At 38.0% G+C, this 25,258-nt stretch overlaps 1 protein-coding gene across 1 annotated transcript in view; it reads left to right on the plus strand.

The window, feature by feature from the left end:
- The first annotated feature begins 2,725 nt into the window (after positions 1-2,725).
- The window catches only part of RFT1 (RFT1 homolog), a 58,276-nt gene continuing 35,743 nt past the window's right edge, over positions 2,726-25,258 (plus strand). Inside the window, exons 1-7 of the mRNA XM_001380155.4 lie at positions 2,726-2,907; positions 6,206-6,291; positions 7,581-7,697; positions 8,649-8,838; positions 9,342-9,443; positions 13,006-13,140; positions 20,859-20,937. Of these exons, the coding sequence (XP_001380192.1) occupies positions 2,809-2,907; positions 6,206-6,291; positions 7,581-7,697; positions 8,649-8,838; positions 9,342-9,443; positions 13,006-13,140; positions 20,859-20,937 (808 nt within the window). The 5' untranslated portion in view covers positions 2,726-2,808. The remainder of the gene's footprint in view (positions 2,908-6,205; positions 6,292-7,580; positions 7,698-8,648; positions 8,839-9,341; positions 9,444-13,005; positions 13,141-20,858; positions 20,938-25,258) is intronic.

A 25,258-nucleotide genomic window follows, 5' to 3' on the forward strand; every position in this document is an offset into this window, starting at 1 on the left:
GTGTTATAGCCTATTCACACAAGCTATGCATGTCTTTGCTGTCCTTAATGACCTCCAACTGTAAGTCCTCGTAAAGGGTAGTGTGCCATGACCAACAATTGAATTCATTGGAAGAATATTAATATTAAAATGATGATTAATAATTTCAAGGAGAAATTTAGGGTCATTGAGGGTTGTGAGCAACATCCTAGAAGTGGTTCATCTTGTTTTGCTAATCATTTCTGGACCCTGCTCACTATATGCATGAGGTATAATATAAAGGATGTTATTAAAACATTATATATAGAAAAGATAAGTTGGTCTGTAGCTGAATATGTAGCCATACTCAGCTGGTATCCTTGCAAAGGCCAAGGATCTAGTGGAAAGTTTCTAACCTCTTGGATGGCTCTCCTAAAGTGGTTTTATAATACAACATGAACATGAATTGTACAGTCTTGTCCTTTATTACATTTTCAATGCCTTCTCTGTGAAGAAATGCTCAGCCCTTGGGCCTTCGTTCTGTCTGGATCCAGTCTGCCTTGGACCATGTTGATGGTTCTCAGACTCGGGGCTACCACAATCTGAAAGATTGCTCGTTCAACTGTGGTTGGCTGCATTTTGGATGATGAAGTTCCCTGGGTATGGTTGCTCGAAGTCAGGCAGCATCTCATAAGTTTGTAAGGATTCACATCCAGGGTGGCTGCACAAAGTTCTGGGTAATGGGTGGTTTGGGGAGATGTAGGGGACATCACTTTAGACCCTAATGTCTCTTCACTGATCATAACTTTAGTCTCCCTGGTTCAAAGGACAATATCAGCTAGAATCATCTAGTTTCTAGGTTTTACTCATACTTGGTTCTCTTCCCACTTTTCTGACCTTTCCTCAGGCTTTTTTGCTTCATTCAAGCCACACTTTCTAATCTTGGTGTCCACCTAAACTCCATCCTGGACCTTCTCTTCTCCTCTTTATACATTTTCATTTGGCTATCTTATCTGCTCCCATGGTTTCAATTATCATTTCTATGTAGATGACTCAAATCTGCTTGTCCAGCTCTAAGCTCTTTGCTGGCTTCCAGTCTCACATCTCAGTGGCCTATTAGATATTTCAGACTGTATGTCCTATAGATCTTAAAGTCAACATGTCAAAATTGAACTCAATGCCTTCCCACTCCCCTAGATTCTCCCCAATTCCTAATTATCCTAATACTGTCAAGGATACCACTATCATCCAGTGACCTATGTTGGAAACCTAGATGTCAATCTTGACACTCTCATTCACACATCAGTTGTCAAGTCCTGAACAGTCTATTTTCATATCATCTCTTGGATATCAAGGGATATCATCCCTTTTCTCTGACTGCCACCACTGTTGTAAAACGACTCATCACTTCATGCCTGGATTATTGCAATAGCCTACTAGTTTTTCTGCCTATCACAAGTCTCTCCTCCAAAACATCCTCCACTCAGATGTTGCTAATCTTCCAAAAAACAGATAGATCTCCTTCCCACTCCATACTCCATTCAACAAACTATAGTAACTACCTATTACTTCCAGTTTTAAATATGAAGTCCTCTGTTTGAACTTTAAAGCCTTTCATATTCCAACCCAGTCCTACATTTCTAGTCTTATACCTTCCACCCCAACTTGTACTCTTTGAACCATGGCACTGGCTTCCTTACTACTCCTCACATACTCTATATCTTGACTTCAAGCATTTTTCTGGCTGTCCCCATGTCTGAAACTCTCCCCCTCCCCATCTCTGCCTCCTGACTTCCCTACTGTGGAAATATCACCACTAAAAGTCTCACTTTTTGAGGCGATTAAATGGAGATATAGGTCTGGGGACAGGAGGTCCGAGGTTCAAATGTGATCCCAGATGCTTTCTAGCGATGTGACCCTGCACTTAACTCCCATTGCCTGGCCCTTATAACTCTTCTGCCTTGGAACCTATACACAATATTAGTTCTAAGGCAGACGGTAAGGGTTTTAAAAAATAATAATCCCATTACATGTTAACATAACATTTTTGTGAAAAACATTTTCCAAGACCAAAAACCAAAACAAAACAAAAACCGTGAGAATGGCATGATTTTGCCTATTTGTGCCAGATGCTTGAATGTCTGGCTTCAATTCTCAGTTATATTTGTTGTTTTGGTTGAAGTATATGAGGAACATCTAGCCTTACAGAGAGTGGTAGTTGGAAAGGGGAAGCGTACTTTAATAGGTAAATAATGTTTCATTATTATGAAGAAAACAGTTTTGGCCTCAAAGTAGCCCAGCAAGGATCCCCCAGAGGTCGTTGGACCACATTTGAGAACCCTCTGCTAACCAACCCTCTAAGACTCCCAAGTTGCAGAAATGGTAGATGTAATTTCCTCCTCTGGGACCTCCCAATATCCCTGACGTTACAGGTCCAGTTCCTAGCCTTAAGTCTATCCGTCGATCACACTCTGCCTCTTCTGTCAGGCAGGCCTTCTGGACTGGCAGCAGAATGAAAATACAGCATGGTGCTTGGGGAAAGAGCTGTATCTGGAACCAGAGGAGTTGGATACATATTCTAGCTATATGACTAATTATCTATGTGACTTTGGGATTTCTCTGCACAACAGTTTCCTTCTTTAAAGGCCGACTACACTAAGTACTTTCACAGAACGAAGAAAACCTGCGCTGGTCCGTTGAGGATCCCCCCGAAGCCCACCCCCTTTGCCACTTTCGCCAATCAGCGGGCCGACCGCTGCGTGACGCCATCTCCGTGCGACGGAGGAAAGGCGGGGGCGCGGGCAGTGCACGGCGTTTCCTGGTAACTGCCGGCGCGGGACCGCGGAGGGGATGCGCGGCCCGGAGTTGTTGAGAGGCCGGGAGCCTCGCGATGGGCACGAGGTGCTGGGGCAGGCGGCCCGGCTCGCCTCCTCGGGGCTCCTGCTGCAGGTATCGCGCGCCGCCCCGGGATCAGTCAGCGCCTTTACACCGTGCCCCTTGTCCTTCGCTGCTGGGCCTGACCTAGGACTTCCCCCGAGAGAGGGGTTCGAGGAGCCGGGGACCTACCCCTGACTTCCCGTGTTCAACTTGGGGCAGGGTGGAGGGCAGCCCTTGAACCTGGAAATGGGACTCTAGTTCTGTTCATGGAACAAGGCCTCAGTACCCTTATTGGGACAGCTGGTGATGCAAGCGCCAGGTCTGGAGGCAGGAAGATCACAGTTCAAATTCAATCCCAGACACTAAATGAGTGACCCTGGGCAAGTCACTTAACACTATTTGCCTCAGTTTCCTCATTTGTAAAAAGAAGATAATAGTACCTACCTTTCAAGGTTGTTATGAAGAGTAAATAAGATAATTATAAAGTGCTTAGCACAGTGCATGGCACATAGTAAGAACTATCTAAATGTGTGCCATTATAATTCCCTATTATACCAAAAAAACAGCTGGAAGAAGCTTTAGAGATCTTGTCAAATCCTTTCATTTTACAAGAAGAAAGAAAGGGACTTGCCACTAGCAGCAAGCCAAGTGACAGGTCCAGGTTTCTAGACTCCCATCTTTTCCCCTCTGAAAATGGAAATAATAAGTTGAACATTGATATTAATCTTTAAGCACTTAATCTAAACTTTTCTCAAGAATTTTGGGAGGTCAGTATTATTTAAGCATTATTCTCCTTTTAAATGAAAAGAAAACTTAGACTTGCTGAAGTTTTTGAGTGACTTTCCCAAGGTTAGACAGCTATATTTTGAAGGGAGCCAATTTTTATTTTTTTAATTTTAAAACACTGTGCCCAGCCAGTCCAAGGAGATGGTTGAGGGAATTAAATGTATCAGGGACATCTAGGTGGCTCAGAAGAAAGAAAGCCTAGCCTAGACTAAAGGTCCTGGGTTCCAATGAGGCCTCAGATACTTCCCAGCTATATGACCCTGGGCAAGTCACTTAACCTCACTCAGTTGCCAGCCCCTTACCACTTTTCTGCTTTGGAACCTATTGTATCTAAAACAGAAGGTAAGGGTTTAAAAAAAATCAGATGGGACAATAGATTTAAAAATATACATTGTAGATTCATAAAAGATTGTGTGAGGTTTTTAAATTGCTGATTCAATCAGATGAAAAAATTATAAGTAGAATATACAAGTTGGACCATACTGTATATCTCTAAGCACTTAAAGAATTATAAAAACCATGTTTCCTATGTTTGTTTACTAATTTTTAATCAAAGGTTTTAGAGCCAAAAAGGACCTTAGAAATCTTGTCCCGTCCCTTCAAAAAATGAAACCAAAGAGGTGTATTTGCTCTAAAGATCTTCTAACTAGATCTAGTACTTATTCCTCTACACCGAGCTACTTTTGTTTTCTTCCCTCCACATTCCATTTCTCTGTTAATATGTAGTTTACATCTTGTCCTGAATATATCCACCATAACCTTCTCCAGATATGAATTCAACTGTGGAAGTTTTTTTCGTAGAGCACCCTGGGAAGTGTTTTGTGCCTACAGTTGTTTAATAAACATTTGATTAGAGATTTGCTTCTTAGATCAAAAGGGACAAGGTAAATATTTAAAGATGTTGGGAAGGAACAAGTGGTACAAGGACACACAATCTAGGAGTAGGGTAAAAACATTATTTCTTCTTCTAATATGTGGATGTAGATTTAGAAGATGATGCAATTATATCTCTTGCTTTCTTTGTACCCACAATTTATTTAGTGCCTGTGTTACACAAATTATTTAGTGCCTTGTATTTCCTTGAAAATCTCATTTGACTTGGAGGGTAGAATTGGAATATAGATAAATGATTTGACAATATCCTCAATATTCAACATTCTTTTTTTTAAACCCTTATTTTCTTTCTTAGAATTGATGATGATTATTGGTTCCAAAGCAGAAGAGTAGCAAGGGCTAGGCAATGGCTCTCTATCAATATTTAGCATTCTTAAAATGCCCTTACCCAGTCTTGTATGGTTTCTCCACTTCACCTGTGGAAATGTTGGTGATAGTTTTATATTTATATCTATATATTTTTTAACCTTACCTTCTGTTTTAGTAGCAATTCTAAGACAGAAGAGTAGCAAAGCTAGGCAATAAGGATTAAGTGACTTGCCCAAGATCACACAGCTAGAAAGTGTTTGAACCCAGCTCCTCTAGACTCCAGGCCTGGCATCTGTTTACTATGTTACCCAGCTGCCTCTATACCTATACTTCTGCAAGTATTGAGCTCCTACCAGTGCTTCCACTAGTGAGGAAGAGGGAAAAGGAGAAGGGATGAAAATAGTAATGCTTTTCATTTATACAGTGCTTTTAACCCTTTCAAATTGCTTTCATCTCTGATATTCACTCAACCCAGTAAGTGATTCAGAACTTATTTGCCCTATTTTACAAATAAGGGAACTGAAGCAAGTGATTTGTTGAAGAGGAGGCAGAGTAAAAAAGTTTTTACTCTTAGCCCAACTTAATTAATCAACCAAACTTGTGATTTAATCAGACATTGTGATTTGTGTGTTTAGTAGTAGGAACTGAAACCAGGTTTTCTGGGCTCTATCTGCTATGACACATGGCCTTTCTTAATGCTTTTTCCATTATCCCCAGACACCAACCCTTCAGTAAAGGCTTTTAAGCAGCAATGTTATGTTACTTTGGCTTAATTATCATATCTTTCCCCTAAAGTTTTGATTTATTTTGCTTTAAGAATGAAATAAGTTAGATCAGTGCCAAGTATTGAGATGGAAAGATTGAGATATTCCCCTTCCCTATTTTATAAATGGGCAGTTTGAAGTACAAACTTATTAATTACATGGCTCATTGGACTCATTAAATGAAACCTTAGTAACACCAACCAATTGATTTCTGTATTTCTTGTACTGAGTTGGCTAAGCCCTACTATATAGCTCAAATACCATATGTATTTTACTTATAAATAGAATACAGCTTTTCAGTTGGAGGGAATGTTAGTGTGGTTCCAAAACTAGATTTCTCTTTTTTTGTATTTTTACATGAAAATAACCCTTTAATAGCTCTATAATAGCCTTTTCTGTATTATAGGAGTGCTATAAAATACTTTCAGGGTACCTTTTCATACCTCCTCCAAGGATATTTAAAAAGAAAATGAAAATACAGTACATTTTTTAAAAGTAATTACTTTGTAAATTCATCTTATATTATTTACATGATTTTAATGAAATTGTATCTTTGTTCATATGACAGCAATTTCAATGTTACTAGGATTCTTTTCTAACATTTTTTTCTTTTGTAGGCATTGTTTCGTTTGATTACCTTTGGTTTGAATGCATTTATACTCCGATTTCTTTCAAAGGAAATAATTGGAATAGTAAATGTAAGGTAAATAGAAACACACTTTAGCATTATCTATAACTAATATCTCTACTTATAGTCTATAACAGCCTGTCATCTTATTTCAGGAGCTGTACATATGTTTCCCCTTGTCAATTCTTATATTGTGATGGTGTTTGTTGCTGTCATTTGTTTTTACTATTGCAGTAAGGAAAAATTGTGACTAGAGCAGTTGAGAAAATAATTGATTTGAGTTTGAATGGACACATGGATTGTTTTCCCTGCCAGCTATCCTGTTTTGTGTGCCCTCAGAGCCCCATAAGAAATTTGTGGAGGGGTATAGGGTGATTCAGTATAAACATGTCTCTGATTTAAACTATGTATTTGTTCTGACATCAGTGGAAGAAGTTCCATGAGGAGTGAGAAAGGATAGTGATTTGCTTAATCACAGAGCAAAGCAGCTAGTCCTTAACATTTTTTAGAAAAATCTAATGAGGAACTGAGGAACAATCAGAATAAAATAGTCTTTAAAATGACTGCTATGGCATAAACTTCTTTTGGTTTGCTAAAAGATTGCATACTTCTGAAGAGAACTGCTCCTCTGACATTCTATCTTTTGTCACCCACTTCCACTAGTAGAGAAAAGAAATTAATGATACTTTTAGATATAGGCAAGGATTTTGCCGTATTCCCCCACAGGACCCAGTTCAGTCCTAAACTCAGTTAAAGTTAAGCTGAATTGTACCAGTCTCATTCCAGTTGGTGGTTCAGAGTGTCACTTTGATTCTGTATACTCTCTAACTGAAACACCAGGTTCATACCTATTGACAAGAGAACCAGTGGTGTTCTGTACATCTTTACTCAAAAACATCTTTTCCTATGAAGTCTGAAGACTGTTGAATAACCTAGTACTACCTTTAGTTCTGTTTTATTTTAACCCTTACCTTAGATATCAATTCTAAGTCATAAGGGGGGCAAAGACTGGTCAATTGAGGTTAAGTGACACAGCTAGGAAGTGTCTGAAGCCAGATTTGAACCCAGGTCCTCCTGATCCCAGACCTGGCTCTCTATGCTACTTAACTACCTCTCCTTTGAGTCTTAAAGATAATCATGACCTATGTAGGTGTGCACAAACTCTTGTGCATCAACTTTGTCTCAATGCACACCTGGATGCGGCCTCTGGGAAAATTTTGATGGTGACAGTTGTATACTTTACCATCAATAAGTTGTTACAAAATCTTATTTTGTCATGTTATGACAAATACTGGCAAAATCCTGGGAATTGTTATTATGAAGAAACAAGTGCAATCATGCTGCTCCCTGTTTTTCTTCTTTAGGTTAACATTGCTTTACTCAACTATCATCTTCTTAGCAAGAGAGGCATTCCGTAGGGCATGTCTCAGTGGGAGGACAGATCGAAATTGGACCCAAACAATCAACCTCTTATGGCTAACGTAAGTTATCATTTGGTGGAGAAAAGAGGACTTAATCAAAGGAGATGCCCAAGCATTTAAGAAATCTGATGAAATAGTAGCTCCTACCTAATTAAAACCAGATTATTTTTGACTTTAGTTTTCACATGTGATTTCTTAGAACAACAGGTTATGCTGGGAAGAAGAGAAACCTGTCTGATGAAGGAGCATCTTTTGATTGCCTTAATGAACTTAATTTTGTTTTGGAATTCCTAAGATTTTGTTACTAATCATGCTTTTTGCCATATCCAGATATCCTGTAATTGCCCTGTGATACACCTAAACAGTTTCACTATTTTTTCTTCCTCTTTTTCATTTTCTTGGCCATATAGAATCAATTATTAATAAGTTAGTCTTGATGCTTTATGTCTAAAAATATTTTACTGTATCTTTCTTCAATTTTGTGTATCTACTTGGTTTCAGTTCTCAGCCTTTTAGAAGTGTCTCAGAGATTCAAGAGCTCATTACTTCAACTGAAAAAGTTAATGGCTTTCATGAAGACAGATCCTTGGGAGAGAGGCAGATGGTGATTTAGGTAGTTTTCAAATGCTGCATTTCCATAACTTTGCCTCAAGTGGGTAATTCTCTGTAGAGCTAGTGGGCGTCTATGTTCTTTTGGAGAAAAACCTGTTAACTGCTTAGTCACATTTGAGTAATTTGGAAAGTATTTTAAAAAAGAATACTGTATGTTGAATTCTTTTCTCTTTTTGAATGAAGATACTGGTCCATATATTTTTAGTTAATGGTTTAAAGGTCACAGGACCAAAATGTTTTAAGTATTTTTAATTTTCAAGTACATCTTGGGAAGCTTCTATAATTAGTTAATACAGCTGTATTTCCTGTATGAGTTATATATACTAATATTAAATTTTATATTCTGAATTCATGATAATATTGAATTTCCTTAATACAGATTTTTAAATTTTCTTCTAGAGTTCCCTTGGGTTTATTTTGGTCTTTGTTCCTGGGTTGGGTCTGGTTCCAGATCCTTGAAGTGCCTGATCCTAATGTAGTACCCAATTATGGAGTTGGAGTGGCAGCATTTGGTCTTTCTGCAGTGATTGAACTCTTAGGAGAACCTTTCTGGGTCTTAGCACAAGCATATATGTTGGTCAGGCTTAAGGTTAGTACATGGTCTACAAGGAGTGTATGAAGAAAATGCAGAGAGAGAGAGAGAGAGAGAGAGAGGAGAGAGAGAGAGAGAGAGAGAGAGAGAGAGAGAGAGAGAGAGAGAGAGAGAGAGAGAGAGGGAGAGGGAGAGGGAGAGGGAGAGGGAGAGGGAGAAGGAGAGGGAGAGGGAGAGGGAGAGGGAGAGGGAGAGGGAGAGGGAGAGGGAGAGGGAGAGAGAGAGAAAAGGTTGCATTGGGGAAAGGGGTTTTTCTAGTTTTGCACTTAAATGAATCAGGAAAGAAAATATGATATAGTGCAGAAAAGCTCATTCAGTGTCTTAGAAGAAGACTAGGTCAAAATTGACCTTTACTATTATAATTTATGAATAGTGGATTTAATAAGCAAAGTAATATTGTAAACAAACATTTAGGAAGTTTATGTGGGCTTCTCAGATTTTGCTAATTGTCCTTGTTAGTTTAAAGCTAAAGTTAATCTTTTTTAAAAATATCTTTGCAGGTGATTGCTGAAAGTCTGTCAGTGATTCTCAAATGTATTTTGACAGCTGTTTTAGTCGTGTGGTTTCCTCACTGGGGACTTTACATCTTTTCTTTGGCCCAGGTAACGTTCATACCTTTTAAGTTTTTTTATGTAACCATTATTTTTTCATGTCATTAGTTCTATTGGTTTATTTAAATGAATATTCTGTGTCCTAAGAGTCTCAGAAAAGAAGCACACAACAGTGCTACACTGTTAGTTTTGTTACTATTTCATCTTTGGGTGTTATCTCTATGCTAATGAATCACAGAGATTCTAGGTGCTTCCTCATACTTTGTGTGTTCTGCAATCCTGGCCTATTTGATAAAATTATGTAAAATTCTTCTTGCTAGTCTTAGTCAAATCTGTACTAGTTTGATCTTTTGTAATGTATTTCTCCTTTGAAAACAAGAAGGCTGGTGGAGAGGGAAATAATCTTATTCGGTTTATGTTGCTTTATTGGGGTTTTATACAACTATTTGTGAATTAGGAAGAACTTCCAAGTTAGTTTTATCCTTATTTTAAACTGTGTCTTTAAAAAGTTAACTCAAAGTTTTGCTAAATTTTGGTACCCCTTACTCTCAGTTTTTTCCTCCATAGTGTACATTCTGATCTAAATCTTAAACTCTCCTGCTTATCTCACAAATATTTGGAAAATTTTAGGCCAGGACATGGGAAAACATTTTCTTACAACATCTTGAGTAATCATTTCAATTCACCAGTGATTATTGATTAAATGGCAAAATATTGGATTTAATTTAGAAAACATTCATTAAGCACTCACTGTGTGGAGGGTGCCATGTTACTGAAGCTACAGAAGCCGGGTAACTGTGAGCTAAAATTATGTTTTAAAAATATATATCTTGTATCCTGGCTTTATAATTTATGTTTAACAGAAATAGAAAACTACAAAATTTCAAAACTAAATTTGTTTGAAATTCAATATCAGTTTTGGAAATGGAGAGTTAGTGATACAAAATGAGGTGTGTCTGACTGCTTGAGATGCTCAGCTAGATACTGCTTATAATTAACAGTGATGGCTGACCTCTGAATCTCAGGAAAATACTCTTTGACTATAAATGACCAAAAAACATGCAGGAATCTACATAAGGATGAAATGAAAGAATTGTGAAGGAATGAAGATTGAACACAGAAGATGACCTTCTGGCAGCTGTCTTCCCTTGACCACTTTACCCTTCTTCAAGTCTCCCTTAAGTTCTACCTTTTCTACAAAGCCTATCTGACCACTGAAGCCTCCAGGGAACTCTGGCCTTTTCTGAGTTGTAGCATGAATTGCCTCTATCACTCATTTGACACATCACCCATTACCTTATAATTCAATTTTAGTCATCTTTTTAATGTGTCTGAGCTCTGTCTTCCCAGGTTGTTTCCTTACTTGAGAGGGAGGACCATGTCATATACTGTCTTTGTATCATCCACAGGACCTACTCTAAGGCTCTGCACCTAGTAGGCATTAAGTAGATATTTATTGATTAGTCAGCTTGATTAAGAAAAGGCAAAACTGTAGTTATCTTCTGGTTTTTTATAGCTTTGTGATGCAGTTCCTTGAATAGCTCTCTTGGACGGGACCACACCCTGGCATAGAAGCTATTTTAGGAAAGGCATATTCTTCTTGCTTGCTAGGCTTTGAGCCAATTTATTAAGTCATTAAATAAGACCTGATTCTGAGTTCACTGCTTTACAGGAAACCTCTAAAAAAAACTCTCATTCCCCTACCCCCCCAAAAAAAATCATTTCAGGCAATTCTAGCAGGTTTTGTGTGAATCCAGAAGGAAACATCACACTTTGATATAACAGTAGAACTGCCACTTCTACTCCTGCCCATTACAATGATATACCCTCACTCTTACTGACCTGCCTCCTTCCTTTCTCTAAACTAACTGTCTTACTTGTTCCCAAGTATTAGTAGTGCATATTTAGTCAAATACACAGAATTTAAGGTACATTATATTTCAAGTGTTCATAGACCCTGACCACTTCCCTGTGGTTCCTGGCCAAGAGAAATTGCTGCCTGTCATTGTACTTAGGACTGTACAAGTACTTAGGACACTTTTAATAATACTAAACCTGCCTTTAAGATATTGGAAAGGTTGTGAACTGGAACAACCTCTAGGAATTGATGCAGAGTGAAGAGAGCAGAATCAGGAGAACATTGTCCACAGAGACTGATACACTGTGGCACAATCGAGTGTAATGGACTTCTCTACTAGCAGCAATGCAATGATCCAGGACAATTCTGAGGGATTTATGAGAAAGAACACTATTCACATGCAGAGAAAGAATTGTGGGAAAAGAAACACAGAAGAAAAACAACTGCTTGATCACATGGGTTGATGGGGATATGATTGGGGATGTAGACTCTAGAAGATCACCCTAGTGCAAATAATAATAATAATATTGGAAATGCGTCTTGATCAATGACACATGTTAAATCCAGTGGAATTGCATGTCAGATACAGGAAGGGAATGGGGGGAGGGGTGGGAAAGACCTTGAGTCTTGTAACCATGGAAAAATATTCTAAATCATCTAATTAAATAAAAATTTAAAAAAAAGAAACTTAAAAAAAGAAAGGTAAAATGACAGGTTTTTTTTTTCTTTATCATATTTTCCCTACATTCAAGCTTTTTGTACTTAAGAATTGATTGGGGGCTCTTTTGTCAAGGTAGGATGGAACAGAAAAAAATCTTGTTACAGAGGAAGAGTTTTTCTCCTCTTTTTCTGTCTGGGACTTCTCCCCCTTAGCATCAGGGGCACCACTATGTTCTTTATTAAAAAGGAAGATATGGAGATAGTGCCCCCATTCCAAGAGCTGCTGTTCAGTTTTGTAGGGGGCAGGTAAGCACTTATGAAAGTGTTCTTTCTCTCCCCTCACCCAGCCTGAGAACAAACAGTGGTTGGTGTCTGTTCTTCCTGGCTAGCCTCTGTAGTTGGTCTTTGTCTCCAGAATGGGTGGAGGGAGGAGGGACCTCTCTTATCAGTCCTCCTCCCATCCTGCCAACTATGTACTTAAGAGGAGACAGAGAGGACTGGCAGCTTCTCTGCAAATAAAACAGATGTGGGGTCTTTTTTTGTAATCATAAGTTGCGCAGGTTTCCGGAACTTATGAAAATTACTCATGTAAAGGTTGAAACCCCCCCAGTCCTCAGTATAATCAGGCACTCTTGAACAGAGCAATTGTGAATGCCCACAATATATTTTTTGGGTGGTGTTAACTACTACTGTGTCCAAACACTAATCTAATTTGTCTATTATTTTATATTGCTCAAGAGTTTTGAATAATGGTAATGTTAGAAATTATGTTCTGTCTAAAATTACTCATGTCATTTCAGCTAAGCAAAAGATTAAGGACATTTTTTACTGCTGCCCCATAATGTTCTGGGGTGCTATTGAAAAGTGGCCATGTTCTATTAGGTATAGCAATTCTCTAGTGAAGTGATTGTTTTGCCAGCAATGTTCACTGGATAAAAGAGGCTATGAAATTTTTAGTAACGATTTTATTTCTTGATTGGCATTCAAAATTAAATTTAGTAGATGCAACATCTCATCTTACTTTAGTCTGAAAAACTTTTGTTTAAATTTGTTTTTAACATTGTAAAATTCAGGTTTCTCTCTTCTTTTTTTTAGCTTTTGTATACCACTGTTTTGGTGTTCTGTTACATCATACATTTCATGAAATTATTGGGTTCCCGTGAACCAACCAAGAAGTCTCTTCCAATCTCCGGAATGACAGATCTCTTACCTCACATCACAGTAAATGGGGTAAATAACCAAACCAATAACTGTCATCTTAATTTTAATCATGGGTACTTGTTCCATTTCTGGAAGAGGAAACTAGAATTGGTTTACCCTTCTAATTAGGGTGGACTTTTCCTACATTGACTTCAGCATAGATTGTGTTGGTTGTAGAGTCACAAAGAAGGACTGTAAAAATAATGTTACTTTATAGAAAATACAGGCCTGTCTACAAAGCTTGTCTGACCATTGAAGCTCCCAGTGAACTTTTGCCTTTTCTGATCTGTAACATGGATCATCTCTATCACTACTAAGTCACTGAAAAGCTCTAATAGGATGATTTGCTAAATATGAACTGTGTCCTCCTCATTTGGGAAATTTGGAATTCTAGATATTGATGTTTGAGAATAAAATTGATCCTTTTTCTGTTCAGATCTCTACCTCATAGTTCAAGTATTGATGATTTTGGTGATAGAAGTCATAAAATTCTAAGGTTTAAAGGGACCTTAGAGGTCATTTAATAATCTAAACCCTCCCCAAAGCACAAATCTTCTTCATACCATCACCAGCAAGTGATCCTTTTGAAGTTTCTGTCTAAAGATCTCCAGTGACAGAGCTCCATTCATCTCCTTCACCCTCCCACTTCCCCAAGGCAGTTCAAGGACATTTTTTACTAATGTGGGCCAGAAAGTGCCTCCTTATAATTTTTACCAATTGTACTGTTTCTTCTCTTTGAGTTCAAACGGGATAAATCTAGTCCCTCTCCTATAAGATAGTCCTTCCGATACTTGAAGACCCCACTCAGGCCTCCTCCATTATTCTCTAGCTAAACAGGACTACTTCTCTCAACTTATTAACATGTGCCATGGTTCTAGGTCCCATCATCATCATCTTTTCAGTGCCTTTTTTTTTTAAATGTGGGCCGTAGTACCCCGTGTTTGGTCTCACCAAGATAGAGGGAAGTCAGACCAAAACTTCTCTCACTGGGAAACTATCCCAGTGTCTGCAAAGCTAAGATGGCATTAGCTCTTTTAGATGTTGCAGCCCACTTCTGACTCACATTGAGCTTTCAGTTCTCTAAACTTCCTGAATCTTTTTCACACAAACTACTCTTTGGCTACACCTCCCCCCTTTTGTACTTTATTTGTACAGATTAAAAAAAAAATCTCAGTGACTTTATGTTCATTCCTATCATAGTTCATTTCGTCTGCTTTAGCCCATGATTTCAGTTGGTCAAAATTATTTTACATCTTAGTTTTGTCATCTAGACCATTAGCTATTCCTCCCAGGTTTTAAACATTTGTACAGTTGATAAGTGTACCACTTGTTTATTCAACCATGTTATTGACACAAATGTTGAATTGGATGGGGTCAAGGACAGAAACCTGTGGTACTGTTATTAGAGAAGTCTATTCAAATTGATATTGGTTCGTTACTGAATTTTTGAAACCATCTAACATCTAGTCCACTTTCTCTTCTGGTCCACAAGCATATTGTGAAAGACTTTTGTCAGATTCTTTGCTGGAATTAATGTGTACTTTGTCAATGGCATTTTCATCTCTGTGTTTGCCATGATCCCTCAATCTTCCAGTAGCAGTTCAACAATTACATTTGCAAACTTTCCATGCTCTGGGATGTAGTTATTCATTCCAGGTGATATATACTGAAAATGAGAGTAATTGGGTGCTCTCTGACCATTTCCTTACCTCTCTTGAATTTCAATTCCTTATTAACATTTTTATTCTGCTGTTACTAGTCTGAAGGTCATTGGTTGAGAAAAATAGAAGCATAATGCAATTGAATAATTTCCCTTTATGTCAATCCTAATTCAAACTCCCTTTTCATTCTTCCTTCTCCTAAAGCAGGTATCTTATCACTGTGTTCTTGCCATTGACTATGAGCATAGCTTTAAATATCTTCTTTTATTATATTTAACATTTATTATATATCTCAGCTCATATATGCTTTATCCTTCCTAAAACTATTCTTATAAGCCTTGCTGTTCTCTTAATGCCTGTTTTTTCTTACCTCTCATGTAGACCCTTTTTAAAAGTCTGCTAGTCAATAAATTTGTGTGGTAACACTAGTATCCATGGCTCTATCATTTTTCAATATTAAATTCCATTAGGACTTCCTAGTCATAATTTCTTTCTTTAAAAAGAAATACTAGATTTATTAGGATATCTTTTATTTTTATATTGCTTAGGTTTTACCTTGTATCTTTCTCCTTTACTATCCCCACTGTCCCCCATTTATTCTTTATGATGCAAAACCAATCAAGACATCAAGAAAACCTGATGATATATGTGTTATATCATCTATACTTGTGGACCTCCACATCTGTCTTCTCATGTTTTCTCTTTGAGGCTAAACTTGTTTTTGATGCTTTGGGGGGGAAAATATTTACATTTGTTTTGTAATGATTGTCTTTCCACTTATGTTGTTGCAGTCATTGGTTATATTATTTTTCTAGTTCTGCTTATTTCATGTAAATCTTCTCATGCTTCTCTACAGCCATCACATTCATAATTTCTTATAGCATAGTATTATTCCATTACTTTCACATACCAACATTTGTTTAAGCCAATCCCCAATTAGTGGCCACCTCTTTTATTTCCAGTTCTTTGCTACCATGAAAAGTGATGCTATAGATATTTTGGTATATATGAGGCCTTTTTTATCAGCAACCTCCTTGGGTTTCATGCCTCATAGTGGAATCTATGGATCAGAAAGGATCCCATCTTTCTTGATCCCACTTTCCAGTTAGCCAGACCATTGGATTCTACCTGTCCTATATCTGAAATCTTATTAATCTGCTTCCCTAAAATTTTGGGTATGTGTTAGATAATGCCTGATGTTTCCTTTTTATCTGACAACAATTCTAAGATTGCATGGTCACTATCTCCCAAGGTTCCCTGTATTTTTATTTCATGGACAGTTCCTCCTTATTGGCCAAAATCAAGTCTAAGTTTAACAATTTCCCTAATCACTTCTTCCATCTTTTGATCCTTTGAAAGGAGCATCCATTGATTACCTTACCACATAACGATGCTATTTACTACTTTGACATAATTTATAGTATTGTAGTTCTAATAAGATGGTTTCTGAATGATACTTTGGTTAGGTTGCTCTCAATTAGTCTGCTTTTCCATTTCCATCTTTTTATCTTTGTTTTCTAGAAATAGAACTGTTAATTATGTGGGGAAGAGTAATGAAGGAATTTTTATTTATTCTTTTCCTTTGGTTCTTAGAAAGATACAATAATATGTAGAATTTAACCCTTGGAAGTTCCTGAATTCTGTTGTAAGTTTTTCTATAAGAGAACTGATATTTCTTAAGCTTAAACACACTTTAATTTTGTGAAAATGGTCAAGACCAAATGGATCTTTAAGTAACTTATTTAATTCCTTACAATTCTTTTCTTTTCACTTGAAACAGTAAGAAAATACAGATACTTCTTGACCACATTTTTTAGCAGACTTAGATTTCAATGATATTAATTATGCCAGTCATCTCTCCTTCACACCAGCAAGTCAATTCTAAAGACATTAAGAAAATTCTTTATAAGAGTGTGAACAACTCACTTATGTAGTGCCTAGTAAAATTGCCCAACTAGTAAGGTTGTTGGAACTGATTCTTCCTTAAGGACCTGTGCAGGGCTGCAATATGGTAAACTTTTTCAGTAAACAGCACTAATCTGTGACGAAGTAAACAAAGCCAAGAAATAAGAAGTAAATAAAGTGAGTAGGGATTTGCATAAACAAAATAATGTATGACAATTTTACAATAAGAAATTTACTTTATGAAATTCTTTAAATTGGTTATTTTATGAGGGTTTTTTTTTGAAGTTTGAGAACTTCCTCCTAGAACAAGTTTTTTTTTTAATCAAAAGATAGTATGTTTAGAACAAAAATTTAAGGTAGAATTATTACATCCTACTTGTTCTTTGAATTCCATATTAATATTTTAATGGAGTTAATGAAATTTAAAATCGTTCCTGCCTATGAAATTCAATGCATGATAAAAGAACATTGAGCACCAGCATGAATCCAAAGGCCTATAAACATTGTTTAAGGACATTTGGCCTTTATAGAGAGAATCCAGTTAATAAGATTGTCCTCATGAAGAAAAGAGTTAAAAGAGTATGGGCTGACCCCAGCTAAAGTAGCTTGATCTTCTCAGTCCAAGTTCTGTGACTTTGTCTAACTTACTACAGATCACATATCTTTTCTCAGTGCCCCCCTTTCTTCCTCTAGAAAATGAAGCTGGAGAATGGCATGTTGATCAGATGCTTCTCAGAGAAGGACCTGTAAAAATTGACATCTCTTTCAGAGTCAAAAAGTACAAGTCTCCCTCCCCTCTTTGTCTCCTAAGTGACAAGTTACTCATAAGAGCATGAAGAAAAATAGAACTTTCTTCTTTCTCTCCTATGCTTCTTATCAGACTGGAAGTCCAACCTTAGGTTCAGTCTTTAATGAGCATTTTAGAAATAGTAAATTATAGTAAGGCCATTCCTTCCAAACCACAAGTCTCCTTAAACAGAAGACATTGGGAAATTTTAGCCTGAAGTCAGAACTTTTCAATGAAATGCACTAGAGGAGGGCCTTCATCACCCATTGACTCTATGTGGTCATTCCTATTTCATAGTCCTATAAAGCTCTTGACAGCACAATATGATCTGATAGTTTTCACATTTGAATAGGAAGTCAAACAAGTAATTTACTTAAGAAAAAAGTAACTCAACAGATCCAAGGTATTACAATCATTTACTATTTTGAAGAGAATTATGTGAATCCTTCCTGTTACTCCAAAGTTTAATGTTTACCCATACCTGAAGAAAGTAAAACTGCATAACTGTGGTGCTTAAGAACCGATGTATTTGCATCTGGTAAAAAAAAAGTTTGTTTAGTCTTTTAGATGAAGTACCCTGTGATTTGGCATCAATCAGCTTATATTTATTAAATAGCTACTGTGTTCAGGGTACTAGACAAGTACAAAGAATGACTTTATATTCAAATGGAGGAATCAATACATAAAGATATGAAGCAAATAAGAAGTCAATATCTACAAATGTTTGCCACACTCAGTTTTAAATCTATATATTGTTCTACTGTACATTCAGCCTCAGAAGAAGAGGACCCCAGAAGGTCAGGTTGATTTTAGAAGACTCTGGTTTATTATTTGCCTTCTAGGATTCTGTTGAATGGATTAGAACTAGTGAGATTGCTAGAATTTACCTTTCCTCTCCAGGATCCCTCTGGACTATCAAATCAGTATGGAGACAAATACCCAGGTCATCCCTAATCTTTAGACAGGGCCTACGTCTATCCTAGTATGTCACTACAGACTTCCATGATTGACTAGCTGAAGGAGTATGTGCTGCAGAGATAAGGCAGGCTTGACAAGTGAATGGAGTAGATGGTTATCTCTCTATCTAGGATGATTAGGGGGTGTTCAGAAGATTCTTTGTCAATATGTATGTTCCCAGAAATATCCCTGTTAGAGAGTGATTGTCTCAAAGTTAAGTGTTACTGTCTTCTTATAAACCTGTTTTAAAACGCAGATACTTCTATATACTAACACTTTAATTATACTCTAACCCATTATTACCAGAGCAACCTTATACATAGAGCAATATCATAATAGCCAGGCAGCCCCAAAATGTGCATGCAAAGGAATTAGAGGACATAAAAGAGAGGTGCCGGGGGCTAAAGATAAGCTTCACTTGCTTCTGGGGCCTTTTGTAGGACAACTTGATGTCTGCATATTAAAGACCCAGCATCACTCTCACCGTTTGACAGACACAATGCTCAGTAAATATAGGGCTGTTCTGAAGTATTTCTCCCTACATAGACTGGGATCAGATAAAGATCAAAGCTCTTGTTCATAATTTAGTTTGTAACTGAGGAAAAACTCAATACTAAGTCCTTAAATTATAGCATAAAGATCATGATTCCTTTGGTAGAGCAAGTCAAGGTTCTGGTAGATTGTAAATGAAAGGCTCCGGGGCATATTGGTATAAGGCAGTGATGGTGAACTTTTTAGAACTTTTTAGATACCATGTGCCATGCCTCAACCTCACCCCCACTCTGTGCTATGCCTGCCCCCCCAACTTTGTGCAGTGCCCCCCCACATCGAGTACCCCCCCACACACACACACACCCTCCCCCTAGACAATGGATCCTATGTGGAGGAGGGACTGCTTTTCAGGATGTTGTTGACTACCTTAGGCAGCTTTCTTCAGGAAAATCCAAGCCAGTGGGAGAGATTCCTGGGCCAGCAAGTCCTGCCACCATTCCATTGTGGGAAGGAAAGACAGATTAAACAGGATTCTAGAATAAGACAAGCTTCCCTTTTTAAAAATAAAATTGTCCTTTGGGGTAACTAATCCTAATCTGGGTTCAAGTCAAGTCTGGGCTTATAAGAATTGTCTTACCAGTGATTCTGGTCTGACTGCCATCTGCCTGACCTGAAGTCTTCTGGGTGAGGGCAGTGCTGCCAGAGGGATCTGATGCCCCCTACCCCCCCACCCCCTCAGACTTGGAGCAAATGGAGTCTTGGAGTTTCCTTCTCCTCTGCAAACCAGCAGGTGTACATTCGATAAAATTCTCTGATGGGGGTGGAGGTTGCTACAGGTAGTTCTTGATGGGGTCTTGGTGAACCAGGGTAACCCTAGAGAGGGGTCTGGGGAGGGGGCGTTCAGCTTGAGCCTCCACTGTTTCCTTCCTGTCATTCAGGGCAGCTGCCCAGCCCCAGGCTGGGGCTCAACCTGTTCCTCCTTGGAGATCTGGGTGCAGAGTCTCCCCTCAGACTTGGTCTCTTCTCCTGAGGGAGGAGGGTCATGAAAGCCCCACACCAGAAAGGGGAGGGAGAAAGGGGGAGGAGTGGCTTGAGCACTCTACTCAGGGGAGGGGGTAAGTGCAGAGGAGTGGGGAGGTGCGATGGTGAGGGGGAAGGGAGCAGCTCTGCCAGGGACTAAATACATGCCCACAGAGAATTCTCTGTGTGCCATCTTTGGCACAAGTGCCATAGGTTTACCACTATGGGTATAGTGTTAAACTGAAGTGTAAATACAGCAGGAATGTTTATCTGCAAGCTTAAGAGAATAGACAGAAGAGGACGCTCCCTTCTTTTATTGGAGAAATGGGAGACTCTGATGGGGGTGGGGTGGGGGCAGAATATTGCATAGCATGTCAGTCACTGTGCCAGTTTTATAGAAATCTGGTTTTTAAAATCTTTGTTAACAAGGAAAGCTTAATGAATAAGGGGAGAAATGAACATGATATAAAAACAAAAGCAGCAATAAAACTTTTTTTTTTAATTGGCCTACATACAGCCCACAACTTCACATTTACTCAACAGCTGGGAAGATCAAGGAAAGTACTTGCTGTTTGTTGATTATAAGGAATATTATGTTGAATTACTAATTTACTCTTCAGAACTTTTGAAAGAAGTGAAACAATTTCCCAACTGTCATCAGTGTATTGCTATTTTGATAGGCTTCTTGTAAGAAGGCTGCCAAGATGGAAGAGTTCATATTTCTATTTGATAATGTGTACAATTCAACTCAGCAGTTATTAATTACCTACTATGGTATCAGCATTAACTGAGGAATTGGGACAGGTATAGAAAGAAGGATGCCCTAGTCAGATTTAGGAATTATAGTACATAACCTAAAGGCAGAGCTCCCTCTCTCCCTCCCTCTACTACTAAAAACCAAAACTTTAAATCCTTTTTTTCTGCAGAATTTTGTCAATTGGAATGAGGCTAAATTAACATGGAGTTTCTTCCAACAATCCTTTCTGAAACAGATTTTGACAGAAGGTAAGTAAATTCAGAGAGGGAAATTTCTTGGGATTGGAAGTTAATCATAAGCCCAAATGAACAAGTAGAATTTCAGTAGAATTCCCAAAAGATAAATTTTGAAATAAGTAAAATGTAGCAACAAATAGGAATCCTTGTTTAACAAATACTTTACAGATTTGCAGAATTTTAGAGTTGGAAGGAACTTCTGGCCCAGCAGAAATCCCTACCTAAAATGTTACCTTGGGTTACATACATTAAAAGAGGCATTCCTTCCAGGATTAAAGAGGAAACAGTTCTAATAACTTATCCAACATTTGCTTGAAGATTTCTGTTGAGAAGAAACTATCTTCTAGGACAGTTCATTCCCCTTTTTGATGACTCTTAATTGCCAAGACAGTTTTTCCTAATTCCCTCTTTGCAATTTCTATTTGCTGATCCTGGCTTTGCCCTCAGACCAAACAGAATTAGGCTCACCCCTCTCTCACATTTTAGCCATTTAAATATTGAAGAAGTATTCCCTCACAGTTCTCACTCCCATCCCCTTTCTCCCTCAGCCTAAATATCCCAAGTTTCCTCAGGTGACTCTCCTGTGGCATGTACTTAAGGCTTTTTACCATCCTGGTTACCCTCTCTTGGATACTCTTCAGCTTATCAACAGCCTTCCTAAACCATGGTTCCCAGAACTAGATATAGCACTTCAAATATGGACTGGCCAGGGTCCAGGGCCAGGGACTGGTATAAGGGGGGGACTGTCACATCACCTCTTTTAATGCAGCCCAAGGCCACATAACTTTTTGTCTCCTCCATCACACTGCTAACTCATCATGTTTAAAGGCCCCAGATTGTTTTTGGACAAACTGCAGCCTAACCATGCCATCCTCTTCTTGTGTTTATGAAGAGAATATTTGAACCCAAGTGTAAGTATATGACTTTACATTCATCTATTCTTGATTTAAGCCAAGTGCTCCTTTTTGTGTCCTGACTGCCATCAATTTTTTAGTTACTTCACATGGAATAAAGACTTTTATAACTGAAAAGAGCCTTAGAGATTATTTTATTCAATATCTTTACTTTTTATATGAAGAAATGAAAAGGAAATTATTTACTCAGTGTTATAGGAGCTAATTAGTAGCAAAATTACTACTGGCACCTAGGCCTCCTGACATTCCACTCCTGCTTGCCTACAACTCTATTTTTAGATTAATTTATGAATAGGCTTTTAAGAACCAAGTTTTTATTATTTCATTTGCTTAGAAAATGAGATTTACTCATGTAATGACTGTATTGAACTTTCTATCTTAACCAAGGCATAGCTAGTGTATAAGCATATTGGTAACAAATTTATTTGTGGGAGATTATCTTTAAACTAAAAATAGAGATTCAGGAAATCCTTGTCAGTTGATTCTCTGACTTAGATAAAACTCTTATCCTTTTTATCCTTTGGTTTCTTCATCTATAAACTTGGGGGCGTAGCCTAAAGACCTTTCCAATTCACAGTAATCTGATATTAATAAATCTTGGTGCTCTCAGCCTAAATATAGATACTTACCTTTTTAAAATTAGAGGGTTTGGAAACTTCTGGAGGAAATAAATGCAAATATTCTTTTGTGTGACTGGATAGGAAAAATAGCACCAGTGTTTTGTGACCTGGTTAATGAGGGTACTGATCAGTTGGCCACATTTTAAAATAGGAAGGCAAACTGACTGTTTTTTGATAAACCATATTTTTGTTTGTGTGTACCTTGTCTTGGGCCCCAGATATTTAATAGCAGTTAGAATATGTCTAGAGGGAATGTATTCAATCTAAATTGTGGCCTATGTTAAGTCTTCTAGACCACAGATAACCATAATATCCTTGTTTAGATGAGGTAATATAATTTACAGATTTACCAACCAAGTCTTGATATAACAGCACATTCATCCTGGTAGTTTGCAACAATAGCTGGAACTCACTAAAAGAATTCTACTAACTCAAAGCAGGACATTCTGCAAGTCTATTTCCCTCTGGACTTCACTTTCCTTTTTTGTGAAGTGAGGGAGTTCAGTCATAGTCTCAGACTCTAAGGTAGTGACTAAAGCCTCTTGAGTTTTTTCAATGCAAAAATCAGGCTTAGTAATAGTTATATTATCCCTTTAATATAAAATCAGTATATTGGTTAGCTGATATATTCTTATCCACAGAGGGATTAGGTATCACACCCAAGATTGGTATGGTTAGGTTGGAAATTCTATGCTTAATAATGAATAGTTAATGATGATACTATCCATTTGGACAAAATTTCATGTTGAACCCTAATCACTTTTATAGTTTTCATACTTCATTTTGATTCATTAGTCTCAAAATAAAACACAAAAAGAAGTATAATTTTGGGGAAACAGGAAGTAGGTTAGGTCGCTTTTAACTTCTGAAGATGGTATTTGAAATTGTGTTAGAATTGGATCACAAAATAAAAAATGTCTTGAGTAGTTGCTAGCTCTAAAGATGAATCAGACTATTTATTGCAAAAGCAATATGATTTTTAAGAGGAAGTATGATATAAATCAATCAATAAAAATTTATTAAGAGCCTATTATGTGCCAGCTACTGTGCTAAGTGCTGAGGATACAAAAAGGTAAAAGATAGTCTCTTTCCTCTAGGAATTTATGATCCAATGAGTGGACAATATGCCAACAAATATATATATATATATATGTATGTGTGTATATATATATATATATGTGTATATATATATATATAAAGCAAGGAAATAATTAACAGAGAAGAGGCTCTAAAATGAAGAGAAGCTGAGAGAAACTTTTAATAGTTAGGATTTTAGTAGGGACTTAAAGCCAGGGAAGGAAGAGTTGAGGACAAAAAGCATTTCAGGCTTTGGGGATAGTCAGAGCAAATGCCTAGAGATGAACATCTTGTTCATGGAACTGGAGGGAGTACATGGGATATAAGATATAAAAAGACTAGGAAAAGAAGTGGAGGAGGGCCACATTATGAAGGATTTTGTATTTGATCCTGGAGGTGGTAGGGAGCAATTTATATGAATTAAATATCTGGGGGACCTCCAACCCAGTCCAATCCCAGAAGACTCACCACATTAAGTAGCCATAGGAGTCACAGAGTCATGTGTCTTAATATGCCAGCATGGCAGGCCAGATTCCTGACCATTGAAAGTCAAAGGATGTGATGTATGGGGACTGAGGTGAAACCCTGGGCCAATTGAAGGATCCTGTGGGAGGGGTTATACTGAGCTTGAAAAAGCCAGCACTTGAAGTTCAAAGGCCCTCACTCTGCTATTCCTGTGGGCTTTAGGAAGAAGCCCTCTCTCAGCCATCCAGGTAGCACATATTTATGTAAGCCACCTCTGGCAACAGGGGCAGTGGTACCTCCAGGAATCTAGGAACTCAGTCTCTTGGGCTCTGGTCCCTTCCTGAACTCAAGCCTGCTCCTTGACTGGCCTTAATTTGTCTGGTCTGATCATGGGGGTAGCTGGGTCCCCTGGGCCTTGCCATGGAACCATGGCCCATGAAGAATCTAGGATTTGATGGAGTGGAATTAACACAGCTAGGTTAGGGAGGCTGAAAATGTTTTCTTTTTTCTTTTCCTTCCTTCCTTCCTTCCTTCCTTCCTTCCTTCCTTCCTTCCTTCCTTCCTTCCTTCCTTCCTTCCTTCCTTCCTTCCTTCCTTCCTTCCTTCCTTCCTTCCTTCCTTCCTTCCTTCCTTCCTTCCTTCCTTCCTTCCTTCCTTCCTTCCTTCCTTCCTTCCTTCCTCTCTTTACAAATATATACCTATAAATTTAGTATAAAGCCTCCAAGATTAATTTTTATTCGTAACACATTGGAATTTCTTGAGTAGGAGGGTAACATGATCAGACTGGCTCCTTAGGAAAATCACTTTGACAGTTGAGTGAAGGATAGACTGGAGTGGGGAGAGACTTGAGGCAAGCAGATCTTCCCTGACTATTTCAGTAGTTCCGGTGTGAGGTGATAAGGGCCTATACCATATCAGTTGTAGTGTCAGAAGAGAGACTGGAGCTCATATGAAAGATAGTAAAAAGGTGAAGTTGACAGGCCTTGGCAACAGATCAGATATGAGGGGTAAGAGATAAAAGGGAGTTGAAGATGGAGCCCAGAGGACTAGGAGGATGTTGGTACCCTTGACAGTAATAGGGTAATTTGGAGGGGAGGAGGTTTTAGGGGAAAAAATAATCAGATGTCTAATTTAAGATGTCTAATAGGTATTCAGTTGGAGGTGTCTGAAAAACAGTTGGAGATGTAAGATTGGAGGTCATCCAAGAGATTAGGGCAGGATAAGTGGCTTTGAGAATCATTGGCATAGAGATAATAA

This window comes from Monodelphis domestica, chromosome 7, assembly GCF_027887165.1.
Source record: "Monodelphis domestica isolate mMonDom1 chromosome 7, mMonDom1.pri, whole genome shotgun sequence".
In the NCBI taxonomy this organism is placed as follows: Eukaryota; Metazoa; Chordata; class Mammalia; order Didelphimorphia; family Didelphidae; genus Monodelphis; species Monodelphis domestica.